The sequence below is a fragment of the Cucurbita moschata genome, unplaced genomic scaffold (genome assembly GCF_002738365.1).
Source record: "Cucurbita moschata cultivar Rifu unplaced genomic scaffold, Cmos_1.0 Cmo_Scf00062, whole genome shotgun sequence".
In the NCBI taxonomy this organism is placed as follows: domain Eukaryota; kingdom Viridiplantae; phylum Streptophyta; class Magnoliopsida; order Cucurbitales; family Cucurbitaceae; genus Cucurbita; species Cucurbita moschata.
The window spans coordinates 138324-162557 of NW_019268578.1; the positions used below are offsets into that span (position 1 = coordinate 138324).

Sequence of the window (24234 nt, forward strand, 5' to 3'; positions counted from 1 at the left end):
GAGCAACTGCTTTGTTCTTCCCCACTCTGTTATCGGAACCAATCTCAATCGTCGTTCTCTTCTCTTCTGCCAACAAATAAATTTGAATATCAGGTTTGTCCCCTGGCTCCCCACACAGAGAAGAGATAGAAGATGACGGGGAATGAAACGAAGAGTCCAAAATCGACTAAAAACGCCTAATTCTCCGTAATCGAAACCACGGAAAATACAGAAGGTGTTGATAACAGGCAAAAAAAAAAAAGAACAATTGTTTGATTAACCTCTGAAGTTCTCCACATTAAACTCTTAAATCGGAATAGTCGGCTGTGCCCTTAAAATTTCAACCCAGAACAGAGTAGTCAAGTCGAAACTACCCATAAAATTAAGGGCCGAGATGAAGTTGCATTACCTCTATTTTTCATCACCGGGACGAGGCGAGAAACTTCTTTCGATTCTGCTCTCTCTTCCTCCGATAGCCTGGTAATGATCGAGCGTCTGATTTCGGCCTCAATGACAGGACCAACTGGTCTTCTTTTGCCCAAGCAATCACTTCATCAAGAGTAACTGCTTTGTTCCTCCCCACTCTGTTACCGGAACCAATCTCAACGACATTAGAGTTCGCCGTTCTCTTCTCTTCTGCCAACACATAAATTTGAATATCAGGTTTGTTCCCTGGCTCCCACACAGAAGAAATAGAAGATGATGTGGAATGAAACGAAGAATCCAAGACAATAATCACGTTACCATGGGAACGAAAAATGAACCTACTAAAAACGCCCTAATCCTCCATAATCGAAACCACGAAAAATACAAAAGGTGTCGATAACAGGCAAAAAAGAAAAAGAACGATCCGATCCTTCGATTAACCTCTGAAGTTGCTCGAGTGAACCCTAAATCAGAATAACCTCTGAATTTCTCCAATAAACTCCTAAATCGGAATAGCCGACTGTGCCTTTAAAATTTCAACACAGAACAGAGTATTCAAGACCAAATTACCCATAAAACTAAAGGCTGAAATCAAATTACATTACCTCTACTTTTCATCACCGAGATCAGGCGAGAAACTCCTTTCGATTCTGCTCTCTCTTCCTCCGATTGCTTGGTAATTATCCAGAGTTTGAATTCGGCAACTGACGTTCAGAAGGGAAGAGGCCGTGGATGGAGCGCTCTGATTCTAGTGTGAGAATGTCCTGAAGAAGAGTGTGAGTGTGAGTGTGAGTGTGAGTGCGAGTGCGAGTGCGAGTGCGGGAGGGATATATATGATCCCCGCGGGGGCCAAGACAGCTGGCGTCCGAATAAGCGGGGTAACGGCTATGAAGACCATTTGACTTTGACCGTGGAAAACGGTCAACGATACCAACGGCTAGGTAATTTAACCGATTTCTTGATCTTCCGTAGTTTTAGGGATTTTTCTGATTTTATTTTGATAATATTTTGTTTACTTTAAAAAAAGGAAACATAAAGTTTTTTTTTTTTTTTTTTACATGCTGCTCAATGCTTTAAATATTATTAAAATAATTTTTTTAAAAAATAAATATTTAAAATGACAATTCAAACACGACACCACACGGAGTTAGTTCAAAGTTTCGACTAAAAAAGTTGAGTTATTTAAAAAATGAGAAGGGTTTGAAGGGAGAAGAGAAAAAGACGTGTAAAAATTAAAAAAAATGTCACATGAACTTGCAAAATACAAAAATTTAAGTGGGGATGTACTTGGTTTGGTTCGGTTGGGTTGAGGGATTTTTTTTTACCCAACCCAAAAGTTCGGGTTGGTTGGATTGGTAATTCAACCAAAAAATTTTACAATCCAACATCTATTTTCGGGTTGGATTGTCGGGATTAAAAAAATTTATTAATTAACAATTCATAATTATTCAATAGAATCTTAAAGAGAAAGTATTAAAGTACACAAACTAACACATATCAATCTATAATCATTAAAAATATATATATATATATCAGAACACTTATTATAATTGGTTCCTCTAAAAATAAAAACATGCATAATAAATATTTTTAGAATTTAAAATTACCTCTAATCTTTTATCCCTCCTTTCTATCCATCCAATTTCGTGTCTACAATTTTAGGTATCAAGCCCACAACCTACAAAAGTATTTCTAGCAACCACAAATTACCACTATGCCTCGTGAATATGCTTGACTTTTAGCGTATGCATTTTGTACCATTTATTTGGTTCGGGTCAACTCGAGGTTTTTGTCCTATGAATCCAAAACCGAATCGAGTCAGTTCGGGTTCAGGAAAAATAACCCAACCCAATCCAACTCTAAATACTAATTCATCTCAATCTAATCCCTGTAATTTCAGTTGGATTGGTCCGGATTGTCAGGTTACACTCTAGTCTTAATTAAGTACGACGAGGGCAGTACAAATTCTCATTGGAAATATTTTCTTGAGATGAAAGGCATTGGAAAGAAATAAGAAAAACAACCAAATGTTCATGTTTCTCGTAGAAGAACAAGTACTCTTCCTGCATTCTAATGTCCAAATTTGAAGGATCAATTGTGTATATCACAAGTTGTCCTCCATTGTGTTGTGCATAACGAGTGCAATCCGAGTAACTAACAAAGCTATTCAACTAATAGAGCAGGTTTTAATTCATACCAACAATAATCAGAAACTCAAACAACAAACTCACACCATAAGAACATTGAGAAGAGTAAAAATTCATCCTAGTATGATTGCCAAGCATAAAAATGGCTATAGGTAGGTCTGTTAGACGAACACGACTCTCTATAATGGTATGATATTGTCCACTTTGAGCATAAGCTCTCATGCCTTTGCTTTGGGTTTCCCGAAAAGGCATCATACCATGTGTTGTGCATAACAAAGACAATCCAAGTAACTAACAAAGCTATACAGCTAACAGAGCAGGTTTTAATTCATATCAACAATAATTATAAACTCAAACAACAAACTCACAGCATAAGAACATTGAAAAGAGTAAAAATTCATCCTAATATGATTGCCGAGCATGAAAATGGCTACAGTTGGATCATAGCTTAGTCCAATTCCTAGAAACCACTAGAGGAACAAGAAGAGATTGAAAGTACCTCTTCCGAAAGCCAACCATAACTATGGCGAGAGACAGAATGCATCATCGGAGTCATCAATGCCGAAGAAGTAGCAGAATGGAGCGGAACTTGAATCCTTCGCAGAAAGAAAAACATTACTACCTTATTTTCTACTCATATCTGTCAGTAGACGAACGTGACTCTCCACAATGGTATGATATTGTCTACTTTTTTAGTATAATCTCTCATGGCTTTGCTTTGAGATTCCCAAACAGCCTCACACCAATGGAGAGAGTATTCTTTTATTATAAACCCATGATCATTCCCTAACTTAGTCGATATAGGACTTTCATCATCTAACACCTCCCCTCGAACAAAGTACGCCTCCTCTTAATCGAGGCTCGACTCCTTTGGAGTCTTAGTCATTTTTTACTTTGCCTTCGAGAAGGCTTGACTCCTTTTCTTTTGGAGTCCTTTGTTTGACATTTGAGGATTTACCAATCTATTGGCACGACTAAGTTTAGGGCATGGCTCTAATACTATGTTAGACGAACACGACTCTCCCCCAAAGCAAAGCCACGAGAGCTTATGCTCAAAGTGAAAAATATCGTACCATTGCGGAGAGTCGTGTTCGTCTAACAATATCAACGTTTGTTTAGATCTATATCCGCACAAATACCCTATCTCGATCCTCAATCCTCGCACTTAACTCAACTCACACAGTTTTTATAGTTGATTTAGTTTGAACACGCTTCGTCGAAATCAAATGCTGTTGAGGAAATTACCTTACATACAGCACACTGAGAGAAAGATCGTTCGGAAGAAATGCGAAATGTTGAACGAGCCGAGCCCGCTCGGGCTCCGGCACTCAGAAGAGCCGTAGCCTTGCCGGAGGAGGATCGGAAAATGGCCCTAGCAGCGAAGGAAGCCATCGGCAAATATGAGGACGCGGCGAGAAATTCTGTGCAAGCCACAACGAACAGAGCTCCCGTCTTGGACTGGGAGCATTCATTGTCCAACCCAGCCGCCGCCGCGTCCCGAGAAATTTGGGGGTTTTCATTTCTTTCCCTTTTTTTCTTTTTTCTTTTTCTTTTTAAGATTAAATTAGTTTATTATAAATTTTCAATAGAAAAATAAATAAATAAACATTAAATTTAAAATATCCAATAACTTGTAATATATTGTTTAAAATTACTTATCGTTCAACATTTTTAGGTCCGATGATCAAATTTTCACATTTTATTCATTTATTTTCTCGATATCACCTCTCATTAAATTATGAATGGTATTTCAAACTATACTATAATTCACGAATAACATATGAAAGCTTTGTAGTCGTAAATCTAGGCCACTAGAAGGAGCTCTATACGTAACAGCAATATATAGGAGTTTCTCATAGAACGACGTGCTGATATGTAATTTGTATTGATCATTGGGAAGTCAAAACTCGAAACTAAAGCCAATCGACATCGTCTGAGTTGGGTATTACAGGGCCTAAATATAGTCAAAGAACTAAAATTTGATGAAGTTTAACACATTCATAAAGCTAAACAAGCTGAAAGCCAAAGGTTACTTTGGTATAGTTTAGCAAGATGTCGAGCTACTCGATCGACAATCAAGAATTTGTACAACACGGCAAAATTTTCACTCCTACGCTCGTTCAACTGTCGGTCGAAACCATGGGATGAGGGCAGGGTATTGGAAAACTCTCGAGAACTACTGATGCCTGAATCATAATGTTAAGAAACGTACCGATCAATCCTTTGAAGCTCACGAGTTTCTAATAACTGCAAGCAACCAGCAATGTCCCCTCCTCTCCTGGTTCGTAGTTAGTTTACTCAACTTCTTTGATAATTCTTCTTCTACGGAGTGGTACAGTTGAAATGCTCCCAGGAGCGCTGTGAGCTTTCCTCCTCTCAGCCTTCTTTCGTTCGGCATCGACAATAGTGCGACGGAGGGCAGCAGCTTTGAATATTGGTTTAGGTAAATGCCTATGCCTGCGATAACGAACCAAAAATCGTAGTTTCAAAACCCCTATCTAATACAGTTTATTACCCGAGTACAGCGTAGGAGATGGCACTTCACAATAGAAGAGAAACTGGGTGTATGTTATACATACACATGCTCATGGAAATATCGGATGCAGGTAGGAAAACAGATAATGAACGTCGACACGATTCTTACCTGACAATACGCTTAACCTCGGGAAGATGTTTATAACGATTCTTAACAGCCTCTTGATATTCATGCTTTCTCTTCTCCCTTGGAAGAAGCTGCAGCAACATCAATTCAATTTAAAAGAAAATCATGGCTTCTATCAACTGTTATTACATACGTTAACCATTACAACATCAAAAATTATGAAATACTATCACTTTAGACTAACATCATGTTCCACCTGATCAAGACAGTAGTTTTCATGCAAGCTTTTATAGAATAAAGTTGATGAATTAGTTCTTTTGGTAAAAATATTGGGTATTTTATCAAAAGAGAAACTGAAAAATAAACGCATCCAGATCGAACAAGTGCAGAACAGAGCAAAAATACAGATAGAAGATTTCTTACAACTCCTAATTGTTCAGATGCTTTAGCCTTCCAAAGCCGAAGGTTCGTGTCGTCACTCCCTGATATTACATAGCTTGCATCACAGCTGAACCTGACACAGAAGACCCTACAAATACCAAAAAGGAGAGAGTAACATCAGCGCAAAAGAATCAGTTGCTGTTCGTATTTGAGCAATCGCTTAAGTATTGAAACTAGTAGTACATTGGAAGGCTGCGATCAAATGATAAACCTATAAATAATGAATATGGATCAAACCTTTGCATTCTTTTGGTATGATAAATCTCACGGCTGTGACCCCCATTATACGGGAAAATTCTTATCTGCAGAATTAATACATGACAAGTTCAATAACATATTTTGGAAAACAATATATAAATGGCTGAAAATAACCGGGGGCTAGAACTCACTGTTCTATCATATGAGCCAGTAACAAATTCTCGACCACTCGGTGAAAAATCAATATCCATTCTGAAAACAAAAAGATGAATCTTCAGATGGGTTTTAATAAAGAATGAACAAAAATCACAAGTCAGTATCTTACACAGCAGATACATGATCTCTGTGCACACATTTTGCCTCGTCTAGTCTCCTAGAATCGTAGCTATAACAGTTGCAATCTTCATTTGCCTGCAATTCATAACATAAGAGGTGTCATGCTGACGGGAACGAAGAACAATTTCATACATACTAGATGGCTAAGAAATATAGATAACATTAAAAAGTCAAGACTAATTAGAAAAATCAATGATGATGTATGCTTTAATCTATTTAATATACATTAGAGCAAAGAAGATTTGATTAATCATAATGAATGCACAAGGATGTAAGTAGTATGAGCCAAAAAGCTGCTAAGACAACAACTTCAAGGAATAAGAATCTTAAAATGCTTACAGCAGTGAAGTTCATTGGCTCCCTTGGATTCCAACAAATGGAATTTGTCTTCGTCTGTCACAAGAAAGGTAACGATAAGAATACAAGAAACATAATAAAAGATCGTTTTCGCAAAGAAGTAACTCCTTTGACTAACCGCCACTATCATACCTGCATAATTATTTTCCTTACGGGGGATGACATGCGCAAATCATACAATGTAATGCTTCGATCACTACAAGACAAGACAAAGAACAACATAGAGGGATAAAACTATTATCATCATACAAAGTTGAAAATTTTCTGAAAGTAAACAAATTGGCAACACAGAAAATTCTACCGGATCTAATATCATTACTAGCTCAATATCTGTCCTGTTTTTTCTGATAGAGCTAGTTCAAAATTTCAAATTCACACTACTTGAATATTACAGTAGTAACTATTAAACAAAGCACAAAAAAGAACCAACTTTTTAATTGAATATTACAGTTTCCAGACATGGGAAAGTAAGATAAACATAAAGAAAAACTACCAAATGTAACTTTTAATCGGGCTAAAAATGCACAAAACTTATTAGTTTGAAATTCGTTTACGGTTAAGAATTTGACGTTTCAATTCCAGAACGAATGAAAAAGATTATTGCCTTAAACACCAGGAGATAGAGAAAGAATAGACCTAGTGCAAACTAAAAAGTGCATAACAAGCATTACGCATAGACCATTATTAAGTAAACTGGCATCTTTGCTCATACGAATAAAGAATGGCAGTTAGGCCACGACTGATCATGCATACCTAGCTGATGTTGCGAGGACATTGGGTTCTCCAGGATTGAAACGAACAGAGATAACTGAGTCTGTTCCCCACTCAAAACTGCTCACTGGTTGAGACCTATAACAAAATTTAAAAAATCCTCAATATATAACAAGAATAAAGGAAAGTACTGAATTAAATGAATGGCGATGGGTACCTGTTGTGATCCCAGATATTTAGTTGAGCACCAGCAGTGGCAAAAAGATTTCCATCCCATTGATGATCAACAGCCCTATAAATAAAAATTTTGGCTCAAATAAAAAGATAACTTGGATCGAAAGAAGGAAAGAAAAAACTTTCTAAAATTTAAAACTCACCAGAAAGCATTCTTCCAAACATAAACTGCCAGAGGCTGAATGTATGATTTTCAAGATGTTAGTCGGTAATAGTACAAAAAAATTCTTCAATGCAACGTGTAGATAATTCAATAACACACCTCAGATGAATTGTTTGAAGTTTCATAAGAATTCAGAGAGGGAATTGGGATATTCCATAGCCTGACACTAAAACAAACAACCGTAGAAAATTACAACAGTGCAACATTCTAAAGTACATAGAATATAATAATGGTGACTTACGTGCAATCTGTCCCACACGATATCAAGATGCGTCCATCTGAAGATGAAGTCAAGCCTCGAACAGCACCTTGATGTCCAGGAAACTGAAAAACCGTTCGCCTATATTGTATACGGGTTAGCATTTATTTTTGGATTTTTAATTACGGTGCTATATCTCTCTTTTAAATTTTTGAGTCACTATAAAAACAAAATTTCAAACACCAAAAGGTGGGAAGCATCACATTACCTGTTAGCAATATCCCATAGGCGAATATCTGTAGACAAAAAAACAAAAATAAAACAAAGCAAAGATAAAGTCAGATATAAAACAACTACTATGCATGACAAATTATATCATTGTTTGAATGCAGCAAGAGCAGTGCAGGACAATTAATCGATGGAGATTACTAAACTGCTTCAAATTAAAATGTATCGATGGAGATCACTACAGTATATAAAGAAAATCTCAATGGTGGAAATAGAAAATAACAAGCTACTGCACATTAAAATTTAAGATTCTAGTATAAGGTTCCAACAACTTTACAGTTGTTAACAAAAAAACCCACAAGATTTTTACAAACGAACATAAGGGAGGAAATTTTCTAAAATCTTCCAACCTAATCTCTGCCAACTTTACAAACACCAGACTAAAAACATCAAGTCATTAGCCTAGCAGCTGGAATATTGAAAATCTTACCTCCATCCATCGAACCGGAGAATATCCCTTTCAAATGATTAGGATTCTTCGCCATACATGAAACAGCGTCTAAATGCCCATCCATGGCTCCTATAAATGGTTTTGCAAACATCTAAAAGCAGAAGACAATTTAAGAAACTTTCGAAATTGCTACACAAATCAGCTCACGGAAACCATAGTTTCAAATCATATCATTACCCTGTCCAATTTCGCGGCATTAATAGCGCGAACATACTCAACCGCCTTCTCTTGCGTTCGGAGATTGGGGTCGAAGTTCCGAAACACCCTCTAATGCAAATAACACGATGTCGATTCATGTAGCAAGAAATAAATTTAACAAACGAAAAAAAGAAGTTCGCGTCGATTAATCACCTGAAGGTCTTGGCTTCGTTCTCGAGTGAATTCATCAGTGGAGCGGGATATTACCTTGACCTTCATTCTTGATAAAGGATGCAAGGGAGGACAGACGAGACAGACTAGGACCGAGAGAGAAACCCTAGATGTAGCAGAAGAAGAAGACGTTAAACCAATAATATTACTTATTATATTATATTATTTAATTTATTATAATATCATAAATTTTAAATTCAAATTATATTAAAAATGGAAATTATCTATTAAAAAATTATTTGAAACTAATATTTTTTTTAAAAATATAAACAAAAATTATTTTTTTTCTGAAGAACTCTATTCCTGCAATATTTTTTTTATGAACAAATCGGATTTTTAGAAATAATATTAATAGAAATTATCTATTAAAAATTTATTTGAAGGTAATATTTTTTAAAAAAATATAAACAAACCGAATTTTATTTGAAAGTAATATTTTTTAAAAAAATATAGAAATTATCTATTAAAATTTTATTTGAAAGTAATATTTTTAAAAAAAATATAGAAATTATCTATTAAAAATTTATTTCAAAGTAATATTTTTTTAAAAAATATAAATAAGGATTTTATTTGAAATTATATTATTTAATTTATTATAATATCATAAATTTTAAATAGAAATTATATTAAAAATAGTAATTATCTATTAAAAATTTATTTGAAAGTAATATTTTTTAAAAAAAATATAAACAAAATTTGAAAGTAATATTTTTTTTAAAAAAATATAAAAATTATCTATTAAAAATTTATTTGAAAGTAATATTTTTAAAAAATATATATATAAAGAACTCGATTCCTGCCCTATTTTTTTAAAAAAAATATGAACGAATCCGATTTTTAGAAATAATATTACTTATTATATTATATTATTTAAACCAGATTTTATTTGAAAATTTATTTGAAAGTAATATTTTTTTAAAAAAAAATATAAACATATAAACAAACCGGATTTTATTAAATGGCATTTTATTTGAAAGTAATATTTTTTAAAAAAAATATAAACGTAGAAATTATCTATTAAATTTTATTTGAAAGTAATATTTTTTAAAAAAATATAAACATATAAACAATTTTTTATTTGAAAGTAATATTTTTAAAAAAATATATAAACTTTATTTGAAAGTAGAACCCGATTTTTTTTTATATTTTGAAAGTAATATTTTTTTTAAAAAATATAAATTTTATTTGAAAATAATATTTTTAAAAAAAATTATAAACATATAAACAATTTTTTATTTGAAAGTAATATTTTTTTAAAAAAATATATAAACTTTATTTGAGAGTAGAACGGAATTTTTTTTTTTTAATTATCTATTAAAAATTTATTTGAAAGTAATATTATTTAAAAAAATATAAACATATAAACAATCTTTTGAAAGTAATATTTTTTTAAAAAAATATAAACTTTATTTGGGAGTAGAACCAGATTTTTAAGTCCTTGTACCAATAGCATTCTTTGATTATAAATTCATCATTCCCTAAATTAGTCGTTGTGGGACTTTCATCATCCAACACCTCCTCTCAAACAAAGCACGCCTCCCCTTAATCGAGGCTCGACTCCTTTGGAGTTCTAATCATTTTTTACTGCCTTCGAGCAGGCTTGACTCCTTTTTCTTTTGGAGTCCTTTGTTCGACATTTGAGGATTTACCAATCTATTGGTACGACTAAGTTTAGGGCATGGCTCTAATACCATGTTAGACGAACATGACTCTCCACAATAGTATGATATTGTCCACTTTGAGCATAAGCTCTCATGACTTTGCTTTGGACTTCCCCAACAATAAGAAGGCAGAGACAGGGGCAAAAAGGCTTCTCGATATTTGTCGGTCGACATATCAAGTACCCATTAACATGTCGTTGCAAATATGAGCATAGACAAATAATAATTAAATATAATGAAAAAAAAAATTAATTCATCCTAACGATTTCATTAAAAATAAAGTCATCCTGCAAAAATGCTATTCCGTACTTAGATAAAATCACCGCCATGTATAGCATTTTAATTTATCTGGACCTAAATAGTAACTTTAATTTATCAATACTCTTAAATCATTGCTAATAAACCCGAACTTATTCTAAAAAATTCGAGACATTTCGAATTTTTTGTGGAAAAAAACAAAGTCAAGAAAAACCTCTAAAATCATTCCGATATTAAACCGTAGACATAATAGTTTCGAATCGAATTTCTTCCGAAAGAAAATCTTTGGTCTCACGGTAGACTACTCCAGTCCCGTTAGTAAACTACTTTGATTATTGGTGGGGAAGAACAAGAAGCACAACCAAAACAAGGAAAGTCAATAACATTTATACCATTCCAAGGTGGGATTCAAGATGATCGTCTCAAATTAGAGTAACCAAATGGAGAGATTCAAATCTCAAAATCAATACAAAAAGATCCCTAGTCGGTGGGAGCAACTAAATATCTTAGCCATGAAATATATAACTTCATCAATTCAGGCACATTTCATCTTTCCAGCTCATGGCTGTTCATCAAAGCTTAACAATGCACGGTTTGGGTGAGATTAAGACGAGCGTGTAACTCGAGCACAAGTTTTCGCCGTCCACCGACATCCTGGTTAGAACTCATATCATCAAGCAGTAATGACTGACGTATCCATTCCTTTGCTTACAACGGCTTGCTTCTACTGTTCTTCTCTGTATTCTGGGTTCTCCTGTAAAACGACGAACCCTTCTAGGATCGGCGAAAGAGGGATGTACCTGAAGAAAGAAAGCTAGAGTTAGCTCGTGATGAGTCGAAAAGGCAGTTAGTTACACAGACTAAATGGACAATTCTAGTACTTCTCAGTGGCCAGTTCTGCCCTGTCACCAGCAGCAAGAAGAACTGGAGTTGAGTGAGTTTGAAAACCAGTGATCGACTTTGGACGACCAGCCTGTCCAACAACATCAACGGCCTGACCCACCCGAACAGGTACAGAAAGAGGCTTAAGATTCTCATCCACGGTCAACAGCATTCTCGGCTGTCGGGCACATTATACTTAACGATCAGAAGGGGGAACGATATAAACCCAGAAAACAGTAAGACGAGTGAATCAACCAAAACTGACCTGCATTGCCAAGACAAGGTAGTAGAGCACATAATGATACTTGCCCAGGATAATGGCTTTCATATCAAGACATGCGTGCAAAGTAATTATTAATCCTGCAAGCGCGGTCCTGAAATGAAGAGTACATATGTTCGAAAACAAGACGATAGATCATAAAACTATGTCGAAAAGTTAAAACTAATGGAAATAGGTTTCTCAGCAGAGCAGTCATTTACGGTGCTAATAAGAATCTGTCGGAATGATAAGGATTAAGAGTTAACAGTCCCTTTCCCAAATGTACAAGCCCTTGGGCAATCCTGACCTGAAAACATTTACAAAGTAGAGGGATCAGACAATAATTCTTCACACAACGTAGAAAGAGAATTCCAAAATGGAAAATTGCACAAGTGTGTGTCATTACACAGAAAAGAAGGCTCGCGTCTTTGTAGTAATAACTCGAAAGATTTCGAAGCATGCCAGCTATTCTTGCATTATTGGTTCCCGCACCAATCAAACCTAAGGAGATTACCGCTGCCTGCGACATCCATATAAGAACTTAAACATAGAACATTAACAAAAGTAACAGACATTAAATTTAACAATTAAAAAAAAACTCGGCTCTCACCATCGCTACTTCGGAATCTGTATCATGGCTCAATCTGCTTAATGTGTCCATAACATTAACCTGGTCAAATCATCCAATCATCCAATTATATTCAGCATCAGAGCGTTAGCATTCAGAACCAACTCACCAAGAAAACTTCGCTTAGCTCAATAGAGCATCCCTATAAGTAGTGGGAATTTGTAGCTTACTTCTCTACATTAGGAGTGTTTGCAGCATGTTTTGCTGTAAGGGAGCGTTTACAGTATACTTTTCTATATAAGAGCCTTTGCAGCATAATTTAAACCTTACCATTAACTATTTTCATGAAATTATAGAGCCCTTGACCCATGCATTTACTATCTTTTTCCCCACTACTTTTTGGTTGGAAAACATTTTTGTAAAAATCAGAAATTAAAGAATAGATCAAAGCATAACAGACTCCTCAAAGAACACATCCCACTGACCTTGGGGTTTGAGATGCAAAGGAGACCAAGAGCCAAGGGAACAGCACGACGAATATTTTGCTCCCCATACTGCAAAAGATGCTCTAATGAACGAATTGCCATCTCCAAACCCAATTCTTCAGCCATTGCCACCATTGCAATTCCAAGCACAGCAGCTCCTTGGTGGGATTCACCCTTCTCAAGATGTTGAGAACAATGACCAAGAAGGTTTTGAACCTAAATGGGGAAAGAAATAGACACCTAAGTTTCATTCCTGGTGCAATGTGTTTATAAATTTATAAACTAGACTGCATACCTTAAGTACATTCCCTGTTCCTGCATATGCACAGGAGAGCAATGTCATATCGCAATATTTTCTAATTTTCTCATTAAATGTCTTGGAAACTTCAGCTGTGGCCTCCACACTTTCCTGTTAGAACCAAGAGAACGAAGTTACATAAGGGAAGCCTAAATTTCTTCAAAATGCATGATGCCAAAAGCCTCAGTGGAAGATCAAATCTTAACAACAGAAAAGTAATCATGATTACTACAGATAATGTATTCACAGCAGAATGCTGGTGCACCTGCTTTCCAAGGTATAGAAGACCAAGACTAAGTGGTAGAAGGCGACCTAAAGCATCCCCCAATTCAGACTCACTTCGATCCATTAGAGCAAATATAATTGCTTGAGCAACCTCCTCATTACAGGAGCCAAGATATATTAAGCCCAACGAGAGTGATGTGAACGCAATCACATCAAGTGAAGCTCTTGAATCATTTAATATAGGGGTCAGTTTTCGCCGTAACTGAAAGAATATAAAACACAAAGGTATCAATCAGGAATGGGAAAGAATCATTGACCTGCCAAAACATACACAAGATTATCCCATACCAAAACTTGTTACGTTAAAAATATATATATATATATGTTAATACTAATATATTTTAATCATTTAACTGAATTAATGGAAAAATGTCAAAGACTTCGGAAACCACATATAAGTTGTGCAATTAGAAGTAGAATTCCCAAAGCAGCACTTACAGTGGGAAAAAGGAGATTACCAAAAGGCTAATTGATTGATCAGACAGACACTAAACCTACAAACAAACCTGCTCATTTTGAGTTCCGGCATACGTAATGCCTAACCCCATTATTGCTCCTATTCGGGTTGATGCATCTTCTTTGTCCACATATTCTATTAAAAGTGCCAATGCCTGGAAACAGGAAAGACAAGGTTCAGAAAATGAAATGGATTCCAAGATTCTGCACAATAAAGAAGAAAGTCTCACAGGATCACAATCATGCTTGATAGCGCAATTGACAATACCAACTCCCAGCAATGCACCAGCAATAACATGGTTATCATTGCTGTGCAAAAATTTGTCAATTTGAGAAAGTCCAGCATCCACGTCCCAAAGCAAAATCATACCCTGCAGTCGTGATGATAAATGATAAGACAAAGCCAGATGCTAAACAAAATGGAAAGACACAAATGGTGTAATCGGAACTTACCAAACTTGCTGCAGCACTCATCTTTCCATGTTCTTTATTTTTAAATAACCAGTTTCCTGAAGAAGCGCCACTGGATGCATCTGGTGTAACTGTCATTAATTTATCCTGAAATGACACTAACCAATCATAACAAGAACCAAAGTTTTCCTTTTAAAAAATAAAATTATCAAGATCCAAAGTAATATGCCACTTCCTCTACACATTGATTGAACACCCTTTACCTGACCAAAGCCAGCATTCACAAAAGCATTGACGAAGGTAGCAGCCAAATTTTGTCTAGCTGAATCAACACTCGCACCAGCACTAGCTCTGCCATCAAGCAAATGTGCCTGAAATATTTAAAAGAAAAAAAGGATGGGAATCAGTTTAACGAGAGTGTGGATATAAGTATGATGAATGATAAAAACAAAACAAATAAATAAATCCCTAGTAAAGTTGACATTCATTGACCTAATGGAATGATGGTGTGACACTATGATGATATATATTTTTTAAATGAATTGATTTTTTGTTTCATACTCAAGGAACAATTAGAAACCAATTTCAAACCTCAAGGGCCAAACATGTCCCTTTTGAAATCTCAATGACTAAATGGAAACTGAATTCAAATCTTTAGGATGAAAGATCAAAAGTTTTAGTTTTTGAAACTTAAGAACTAAATAGAAATTGAGTTCAAATCATAGGAACCAAAAACATATTTTCCGCTTTTTTTTTTTTCTTTGGTAGCCACACATTGAAGACAAGGTGTGTATTAGAGGCAGGTAACGATAGGAGTGTCATCAGAAGGAAATTAGACATATTAAAAGGGTATATTAGTAAATAGTTGGGGATTTTGTTATGATATTTGGTTATAAATAGAGGGAGTGGGAAAGGAGGAAGTTAAGCATTATGGAGGGTCCAAGTACCTTCAATTACTTGGTTTATCTTGTAGTTCTGTTAATTTTAGTATTTCAATATATTCCGAGTTCCCTCAGTTTCCTCTTCACCTCGTCTTTTAGGCTGTTTTGTCCTTCTGGGTTAATGATGTTTTTGTTTCTTATCCCAAACAAAATAAAGATAAAAATACCAAGGATCATGCATTATCCCAAAAAAAATTCAAAGAGAATAATATCCACCATATACCTTATAGATGTCTTCCGGAGATTTAGGCTCCATGACCTCAATGTCACGAGCAAGGGTGAGATAACCTTCACTTACTTTGGCATTATTGATAATATCCTGCAATCCCTCTCTATCATTCTCATCTGCACACATCTCCTCATCAATCTCAAAACAAGTGCCCTACGTGAAGGAAATATTTGTAGTTAATAAAAGCAACAAAGAAGTTTATCAAAGAAAATGAAGCTCTTAAATGATATAAAATGAAAAGATAATAGCCAGTCACTGATGACTGGTCATGTCAAGCATTCATAAATCATAAATGCTTTATGTCGTCAAAATAATCAGAAACCAACTTTTGATAGTGAATAGTACATATGCACTATAATGTATTATACAATTCGGTATGCCACCCAAACATAGCTAAAAACCCAAAGGAAACAAAAAGGGAAATATGACAAAAACGTGCACAATTATGAGATTGAGTTCCATTAAGCATTATAGTCCAAATGTAATAAATCAATTTTATACAACAATATATAAAATAAAATTGAAAACAAAATGTTTAACATCAATGCTCAGAAAATAGATTCAAAGAACCAAAATTAAATTGCAAAATAGTTAGCATACAGATTGTACAAAATTTACCTGTCGAGCGAGTATGTACGAAAATTGCTTCTTACGCTGCACATCATCACAGGATTGAAATATCTGCCTGACATACTGACAACAGGCATATTAAATTGTTAAAAACAGAAATAAAGTAAACTTTTTAGAGACTTTTGACACACTAAGCAGTTAAAATATACTTGTTATGTAAAACTTGACAAAAGATGGCTGGTTAAAAACTCTTCATCTTTGACCCAGAAACAAGGATAACACGTGATACTTCCAATGAAATAACATACTAATACTCACAGCTTGAAAATAGAGGGCAAAAAATTTAAGGTTAAAGCAGAGGGCAAACCTGCACGTTGTCAAGGAACAATGCAATCTGAAGTGCGTTGGTATATTCTTCAAATTTTAGATATATCATATATGCAATATCCAAAGCTAGCATGTCATCGGGTCCAGGAAGATATCTGTGATGTTAGCAAAGTGAAATATCATAATCAAGGAGATCAATTCAGAAAAATGGAAAATGAAAAACTGACACTACTTGTAATGGAAAATTGAGCTCCATCGAGAAAATATTAAATAATACAAGAGAGCATACAAAAAGACAGCCCAACAAAAGGAGTAAAAAAAACCTAAATTAACTACATCCAAATGAGCTCCAATCTAAAATACCTGAGCATATTGGATTTATAAAAATCCTTGGAGACCAACACCAAAAGGCATTAAACCGAACAACAAACTAAACCTCTCAACCCCTCTAAAAAACCTACTTTTACTCTCAAGCCAAAACCCCAAAACCCCAAAAACAAAAAGGTCCCACCACACCTAGAATTACCATTGATTTTTTTTTTTTTTAAATATCTGTGTGTGTTTAGGCTAGCTTGCACACCTCGACTATTCTCGTAGAATAACCAACTAACCTTGCTACATTTGGTTGCTAAGGTAATTCGTAGGATATTAGATCATAGGTAGGTGTGGTCACCATGGCTTGAACTCATTTCCTTTAAGCCGTTTATTTATTTACATGGCGTTTTTTTTTTTTTTTTTTTTTTTTTTTTTTTTTTTTTTTTTTTTTTTATCACTNGGACAACCATGGTGATTATCATTAACCAACTCAAACTTGCAAAGTTTCTCATAGTATGTAGCGTATTTATTCATATCATAATATAACCCATCAAACTTCAAATAGTAATGAAGCAAACCATTTCTTTAGAAGAATGGTAAAACAAACATAACTATGGCAAGTGCGGTTGCCCCACAGCCATAAGCAGTCACTCATTTTTCTCTTCTGAAAAACTAATAGTCATACTTCAGCTAAAACTTTTAAGTGAAGTTAATCAAGAAAGGAAGTAATGACAATGAACTTTAGATGGATAGCCTAGACAAGCTTGGAAACAGAACCATCATATCAGCCCATTAATTCCTAAAAAAATAGTAAGATAGAAGGAAGTACAATCATTTGAACTACAAGAGATCAAGAAGATGATCTAATCATTTGAACCACAAGAGATCAAGAAGATGATCTAATCATTTGAACTACAAGAGATCAAGAAGATGATCTAATCATTTGAACTAGAAGAGATCAAGAAGATGATCTGACATACTTTGCTGAACTGGTAAGATAGATACAGGTCCTTTTGAAATTTGTACTGTCAACATGCTCTACTAACAGATCAAGATCTTCAACCTGGTACAAGTAAAATGGATAATTCAGTCAGCCATACACCATTTCTCATTCACAACCCCCCACCCCAAAAAAAATATATATAGATAAATTGTAGTATGTAACCTCCATTAATAGATCAACAGCTTCAGGTTCAGCATTGTGCTGGAGATCAATAAAACTAATTAGAGAATGGAGATGTAAATTGCTAGACAGTACTATGTTATCTACAGAAAACTATGTCTAAGTATCCAAAGTTTATCATATAGACGTGCCTTCATGTGAAAAGCAACAATTTCTTGAACAAGTTCCATTAGATCATCAATGGGGGCCTCTTCACTCTGAAACAAAGAAAGAAATCAAAGCAACAGTAAGTCCACCTCCTCTTTAGTACAATAAAATTAAATGTAGGATTATCCAACTGCAATTCACCAAGCATAGACACAGCATGTTTATGTTATCATCTATTAATTAGATCAGAAAAAGAGAGAAATTTATAGGATAATCTAAAAGAATAGTCATAACCTGTCGCTTGGTGTATTCCTGCGCAATCTCTCCAGCCAAATTCCTGATGTTTCAGTATATTAAAAAAAATTATAGTATAATACAGATAATACCTTCTAAAATCTTTCTACCCAGTGTCACACTGACAAAGAACCATGTAACGAATAGCAGTAGAATGTTGTACTAACCATATGCTCACCTTACATACTCATGGCCCCATGAACCAATATCACTTTCTGAACCTAATAATCTGTATTTCAGGCTTTCCTGAGAATGTTTGACAAACAATCATTTATATGTAAGTGTAGCTTCATAAGGAGACATAATAGAGCTATAGTAAGACGTAAACATATGACAATAAAACACGACACAGGGAAGCCAAAAACAAAGAATATCCCCCATACATGTGATATTAAAACAAAGAAACAAAAGGAACATATTGTGGTAAATATTAAAAAAAGAGAACAAACCCGTTCTCCCTCTGCAGACATTGTCAGTGCCAATACTGATAGTATGTCTGCTAAGTATTTCTGCAATTGCGAAGCGAGTAGAGTTAAACAAAATCAATGATGGGTAACAATGAGGGGCCATGACCAAGAAACCCACCTTTAAATCCGAGTTTGCCATTGTTTCATAATAAGCTTTCAAAGTTCCATAATGTGGGCGAAGGAACTTTAGAGGCTTCGGAACAGAAGTCATGGAGCTTGTCGAAGTTCGAATTTCCTGCCTAGAATTAAAAATTCTCAAATAAGTTCAAAATATGAAAACGTGAAGAAAATATATACTACACCTAACCTATTCAACCATATATGCTAATCTACATCATAATTGCAAACCTCCACAAGCAGTGTACGATACCTGAAGTAAAAATTTATGTTCTAACTGAATTATAAATAAAAATGCGAACCTCATACTCTCAAGGGCAACTTTCTGCAACCCAGGATCAGGGTCCTGAACTCTCTCCACGTACAACTCCAACTGTTGCTTCAAGGCCAGATCCTCTTCCGACTGTGCACACAATAATCCACATAATATCAATACCCAATAGACTACTTGAAACATAAGAGGGAAAACCAAGTAATCTAAATCTTCCCTTCACCTCAATTTGTACTGCGAATGAGAAGAAAGTACAGAAATGACTTAAGCTAAGTTCAGCAGATAATTTCAAAGCAAACCAGAAACATTTTACAACAAAGCCAACATCCGTCCACTTTCAATTGAGATTCTTTGCAACCTAGGCTGTAACTGGCGAAAAATTGAATGAAGCATACCAGATCCTCTTCCTTCTTCTCATCCTTCTTCTTGGCGTCCTTCGATGGGACCTTCAGAGTCGCCTCCTCTCGCTGGGAGCTCTTACTGGCACCGCCGCCAGCAGAGCCATTCGGGTCACGCGCCATTATGCAGAGAAGAAGACTAACAGAATCAAAGTCCAACCAGAAGGTGATGAAGAAGATGAGCAAGGAGAGTGAACTATCAGTAAACAGGATTGGAAATGGAAGAAATTTTCCAAATGATTTGGGATTGAAGATTCTTCAGAAGAATATAAACGAAAGGGAATTGCTTTCCTTTTCCTCCTAAGCAAGAAACTCGAACTGGGGTGTACGGTTAGTTCCCTTCCCTGTCCGCCGGATTCGGGTCGGGTTAGATTCGACTTGACTTAAATGGGCTTTTGAATCAAATATCATGGCCCAATGTAATTGAGCCCGGAATAAATAAGGCCCCTTTTATTGGGCCATGTTCAATGCTCGAGGCTGTGGTCTATTTACGATATGTCGTTCTAGTAGCTTCTTTTCTTTTTTCTTTTTTTATTTATTTAATAATTATGAAAGTAGAAATAACTTTTGGGACGATAATTAACGTTCTAATCATATTATATTTAACTAAATAATAAACAAATTTTTTCATATTTTGTATGCTAAATAAGCTTGTTTCGGATTTATATGACTAGAACGGTAAAATAAAGATCGTTATTACCCTCCAATAAGGTGAAATATTTATAGAAAGTATGTGACTGTGAGATATCACATTGATTAAAGAAGGGATTGAGACATTCCTTTAAACCCGTGAGATCGACGACGATACATAATGAGTCAAAAATTACAAATGATATTAGAGTCTACCAAACAGCAAGCGGTGTATCGCTTCCCCTCAAGGCTTTAAAACGCGTCTGGTAGGGGAAGATTTCCACACCTCCTATAAATGGTGGTTTGTTCTCCTCCCCAACCAATGTGGGACATCAAAATCCACCCCCTTTGGGGTCCAGCGTCCTCGCTGGCACTCTTTTCTTCCTCCAATCGATATGGGATCGCCCCCAAATCCATTGGGGTCCAACGTCCTTACTGGCACACCGCCTCGTGTCTGCCCCCTTCGAGGAACAGCGAGAAGGTTGGCACATCGTTCGGTGTCTAGCTCTGATACCATTTGTAATGACCCAGATCTACCACTAGCAAATATTGTCCTCTTTGGGCTTTCCCTTCCTAGCTTCCTCTCAAGGCTTTAAAAGGCATTTGCTAGGGGAAGGTTTCTACACCCTTATAAAGTGTGGTTTGTTCTTCTCCCCAACTAATGTAGGACATCACAAACACGCTGGGGCTGTTATAGATGGTATCAAAGCATATCGACGGTGAGCAGTGTGCCAACGAGGACACTTGAGCTGTTACAAATGGTATCATAGCTCGTGAGATATGTATACGGATTAAAATGAACTCAGAAGAAAATAATTAAATTTGAATTTTTTGTTTTTAGTATTTAGTATTTATTTATATTGAAGCAACGCTGAAATTGAATTGGAGTGAATTGGGATTTGGGCATCAAATGTTATCCCAATTGAAAAAGCGAACTCATTTTCTACTCATTTTTTAAAATTAAAGAAAAAAAAAAAAAACCCTAATTTTTGGGTTTGAAGGAAGGTCGCTGAGAGGAAATTTATGGAACTTTCTTGGGGATTTTGGTGAATCCAACCATTGGAGCTTCCATGCCCAAATTTCTACCGCAATACTTGCAGAACATCGTCGACAGAGAAAGAAGAAGAAACTGAATAGGGGAAGTGTAAGGAGGCTATGGGAATCGACTATTACAAGGTTTTACAAGTCGATCGAAATGCCAAAGATGATGATTTGAAGAAGGCTTACAGGAAGCTCGCCATGAAATGGCATCCCGACAAGAACCCTACTAACAAGAAGGAAGCCGAGGCCAAATTCAAGAAGATCTCCGAAGCTTATGAGGTTCGTTTTCTCTCTATTTCATCCGAATAATAATCGAATGACTTTCTGAAGATCGATCTATCAGATTCTTTGATTTGATGGCCTTCAAATTTCATGGGGTTTTTCTGAATCTCAATGGAATTCCGTCCTGATTCTGTTATTGTTCGTCTGTACTTATTGAGTATTTCGACTTCCTTATATGCTAGATTTGGTTTCTGAATGTTGTGTATTTAGGTTCTTAGCGATCCCCAGAAGAGGGAAATCTATGATCAATACGGCGAAGAGGGTTTAAAGGGTCAGGTGCCGCCGCCTGATGCCGGCGGCCCTGGCGGAGCTTCCTTCTTTTCTACTGGCGATCGGTCATCAACATTTAGATTCAATCCGCGAAACGCCGAAGACATTTATGCAGAATTTTTTGGTTCGTCAAGCCCGTTTGGAGGAATGGGAGGAGGACCAAGGTTTTCTAGTAGCATTTTTGGTGATGATATATTTACGTCTTTTAGGGAAGGAGGGGGAGGATCCATGAACCAAGCTGCTACTCGTAAAGCTCCTCCAATTGAGAATAGATTGCCTTGTAGCCTTGAAGATTTGTATAAAGGAACTACCAAGAAAATGAAAATTTCTAGAGAAGTTTCAGATACAAGCGGGTATTCATCCTTCTTTGCTGCTTTAGTTTTGTACTTCTACAGATTTGATTGCATGCACTTTCTTGGTCGAACTTTGCATCAATACCATCTAGGCTTCAACTCTGAAGAGTTTAAAAATACTTGTCCTTTAATTATCAAATGACTGTTCTTTTCCATTTTCTTGAATTGGATGTTGTTTGATAATACTTGTGTTTGATATGTGTGATTTGTGGACGTCTGTGTCGAGAATGCTGCTGTTTACTCTTGATGGTTCTTATTTGTACAAATAGTACTTCGAACTTGGAACGAGCATGACGAATTTTTGTATTCATACTCTTGAGTATTTGCTCTTGTGGATGAGTTTGAAGAGTTGTCTGTATAAACAGCTCAAGACATCCTTCTTGCTAAGTAGGAATAAGAACTTTTGTGTGAGATCCCACGTCGGCTAGAGAGGAGAACGGAGCATTCCTTGTAAGGGTGTGAAAACCTCTCTCTAGTAAACGTGTTTTAAAAAACTTGAGGAGAAGCCCGAAAGGGAAAACCCAAAGAGGACAATATCAGCTAGCGGTGGGCGTGTTTACAAATGGTATCAGAGCCAGTCACCGGGAGCGTGCCAGCGAGAACGTTGTGCCCCCAAGGGGGGGTGGATTGTGAGATCCCACATCGGTTGGAGAGGGGAATGAAGCATTCCTTGTAAGGGTGTGGAAACATCTCCGCGTTTTAAAAACCTTGAAAGGGAAGTCCGAAAGGGAAAGCCTAAAATGGACAATATCTACTAGCGGTGGGTTTGGGCTGCTACATTTTGTTGGCAGTCGCACAGTAACTATTCGACAGCTTCCAAATTTACTTCCTTTTATGGGCTAATTGTTTCATTTGAAGCTGCATGTTTCGGTTTTCTCGTCTTTGTATATACACTCATCCATCTCTCTTGTTTTGTTAATTCAGGAAGATCGTACCAGTGGAAGAGATATTAACAATCGATATAAAGCCAGGTTGGAAGAAAGGAACAAAGATCACATTCCCTGAGAAAGGGAATGAGCAGCCTCATGTGATACCTGCAGATCTTGTCTTCATCGTCGATGAGAAACCACACGGTGTGTTCACTCGTGATGGAAACGACCTAATTGTCACAGTAAAGATATCACTGGTCGAGGCTTTGACAGGTTACACCGTCCATCTCACCACCTTGGACGGGAGAAGTCTAACGATCCCAATCAACAGCGTGGTAAATCCAAGCTTCGAGGAGGTCGTCCCAAGAGAAGGAATGCCTATGCAGAAAGATCCGACAAAGAAGGGAAACTTAAGAGTCAAATTTAACATCAAGTTCCCATCACGGCTGACTTCAGAGCAGAAGGCTGGGATCAAGAAACTCTTGGGTTAGTAATATTTTATGATTTGTTGGCTTGGTTTTCTGTACTCAACCAAGAAACCACTCATTGCAAATACAGTGTTCGAAAATTTTGCTAAAAGTGGGCCGCCTTGTTTGTTGTTTTTGTATTTAAGGATCTTCATTTACTTTGTGTTCGTAAATATGTTTCCATAGGGCTACATCAAATCTCCTTAGCTATGCAGTAATCTTTACCTAATATAGTTGAATGCTGGAGAAATTTGGTTATAAAGATTCTGAACTTTTTGGGTAACCCTGTTTAGTTATTTCGTGTTTGCAATGTACGTTTGTTGTGGCGGTGTCGATGATGCCATTGAAATAGAAGTTAGCTGAGAGTAATTAAGGACAGTCTTTTCTCTTGTTAAGAAATCTACATATATTCTCATTGATCATCAATTGCAAGATGTGCAGGATGATTTAGTACAATGACAATACTTCCGGTAAAAATCACGGACCGAGCAGGGGATGTTTGATCGACTGATTGTGCACGCTCATGAGAGCTTCTAAGGATTGTATCTCTTCTTTAACAATCTATTTCTTATGTCATATTTGTAAGATCCTACATCGGTTGGGGAGAAGAATGAATCATTCTTTAGAAGGGTGTGAAAACCTCTCTAGCAGACAATATT

At 36.0% G+C, this 24234-nt stretch overlaps 3 protein-coding genes and 1 long non-coding RNA gene across 5 annotated transcripts; 1 reads left to right on the forward strand and 3 right to left on the reverse strand.

Moving 5' to 3' along the window:
- Positions 1–6: 6 nt before the first annotated feature.
- Positions 7–4064, reverse strand: LOC111437152. Of its 2 annotated transcripts, XR_002709397.1 has the most exons (6): positions 3798–4064; positions 3052–3148; positions 2013–2083; positions 1011–1169; positions 389–615; positions 7–66 (listed from the first exon to the last, which is right to left on the reverse strand). It is a non-coding gene; the product is annotated as an uncharacterized LOC111437152 (long non-coding RNA). The 2 variants fall into 2 exon arrangements; XR_002709398.1 differs by lacking the exon at positions 2013–2083.
- Positions 4065–4408: 344 nt separating this feature from the next.
- Positions 4409–9033, reverse strand: LOC111437151 (DDB1- and CUL4-associated factor 13-like). Its single transcript, XM_023075008.1, has 17 exons — positions 8884–9033; positions 8710–8799; positions 8512–8623; positions 8062–8089; positions 7836–7934; positions 7694–7760; positions 7575–7609; positions 7415–7489; positions 7240–7335; positions 6619–6682; positions 6469–6522; positions 6119–6204; positions 5985–6045; positions 5833–5897; positions 5578–5683; positions 5197–5285; positions 4409–5009 (listed from the first exon to the last, which is right to left on the reverse strand). The coding sequence occupies exons 1-17, from the start codon at positions 8947–8949 to the stop codon at positions 4847–4849; spliced, it is 1356 nt and encodes a 451-aa protein (XP_022930776.1). The 5' UTR covers positions 8950–9033; the 3' UTR covers positions 4409–4846.
- Positions 9034–11181: 2148 nt separating this feature from the next.
- Positions 11182–19961, reverse strand: LOC111437137 (26S proteasome non-ATPase regulatory subunit 2 homolog A-like). Its single transcript, XM_023074989.1, has 25 exons — positions 19661–19961; positions 19297–19397; positions 18996–19116; positions 18860–18919; positions 18589–18656; positions 18411–18453; positions 18161–18226; positions 18012–18050; positions 17827–17909; positions 16572–16686; positions 16253–16327; positions 15629–15787; positions 14728–14835; positions 14507–14611; positions 14284–14424; positions 14104–14208; positions 13578–13799; positions 13310–13423; positions 13015–13230; positions 12572–12631; positions 12368–12481; positions 12183–12268; positions 11968–12076; positions 11702–11880; positions 11182–11620 (listed from the first exon to the last, which is right to left on the reverse strand). Exons 1-25 carry the CDS (start codon positions 19784–19786, stop codon positions 11545–11547), a joined length of 2691 nt encoding a protein of 896 aa, XP_022930757.1. The 5' UTR covers positions 19787–19961; the 3' UTR covers positions 11182–11544.
- Positions 19962–21210: 1249 nt separating this feature from the next.
- LOC111437197 (dnaJ homolog subfamily B member 1-like) lies at positions 21211–23953 on the forward strand. The gene is made up of 3 exons (XM_023075062.1): positions 21211–21613; positions 21827–22239; positions 23164–23953. The coding sequence occupies exons 1-3, from the start codon at positions 21449–21451 to the stop codon at positions 23597–23599; spliced, it is 1014 nt and encodes a 337-aa protein (XP_022930830.1). The 5' UTR covers positions 21211–21448; the 3' UTR covers positions 23600–23953.
- The last annotated feature ends 281 nt before the right edge of the window (positions 23954–24234 follow it).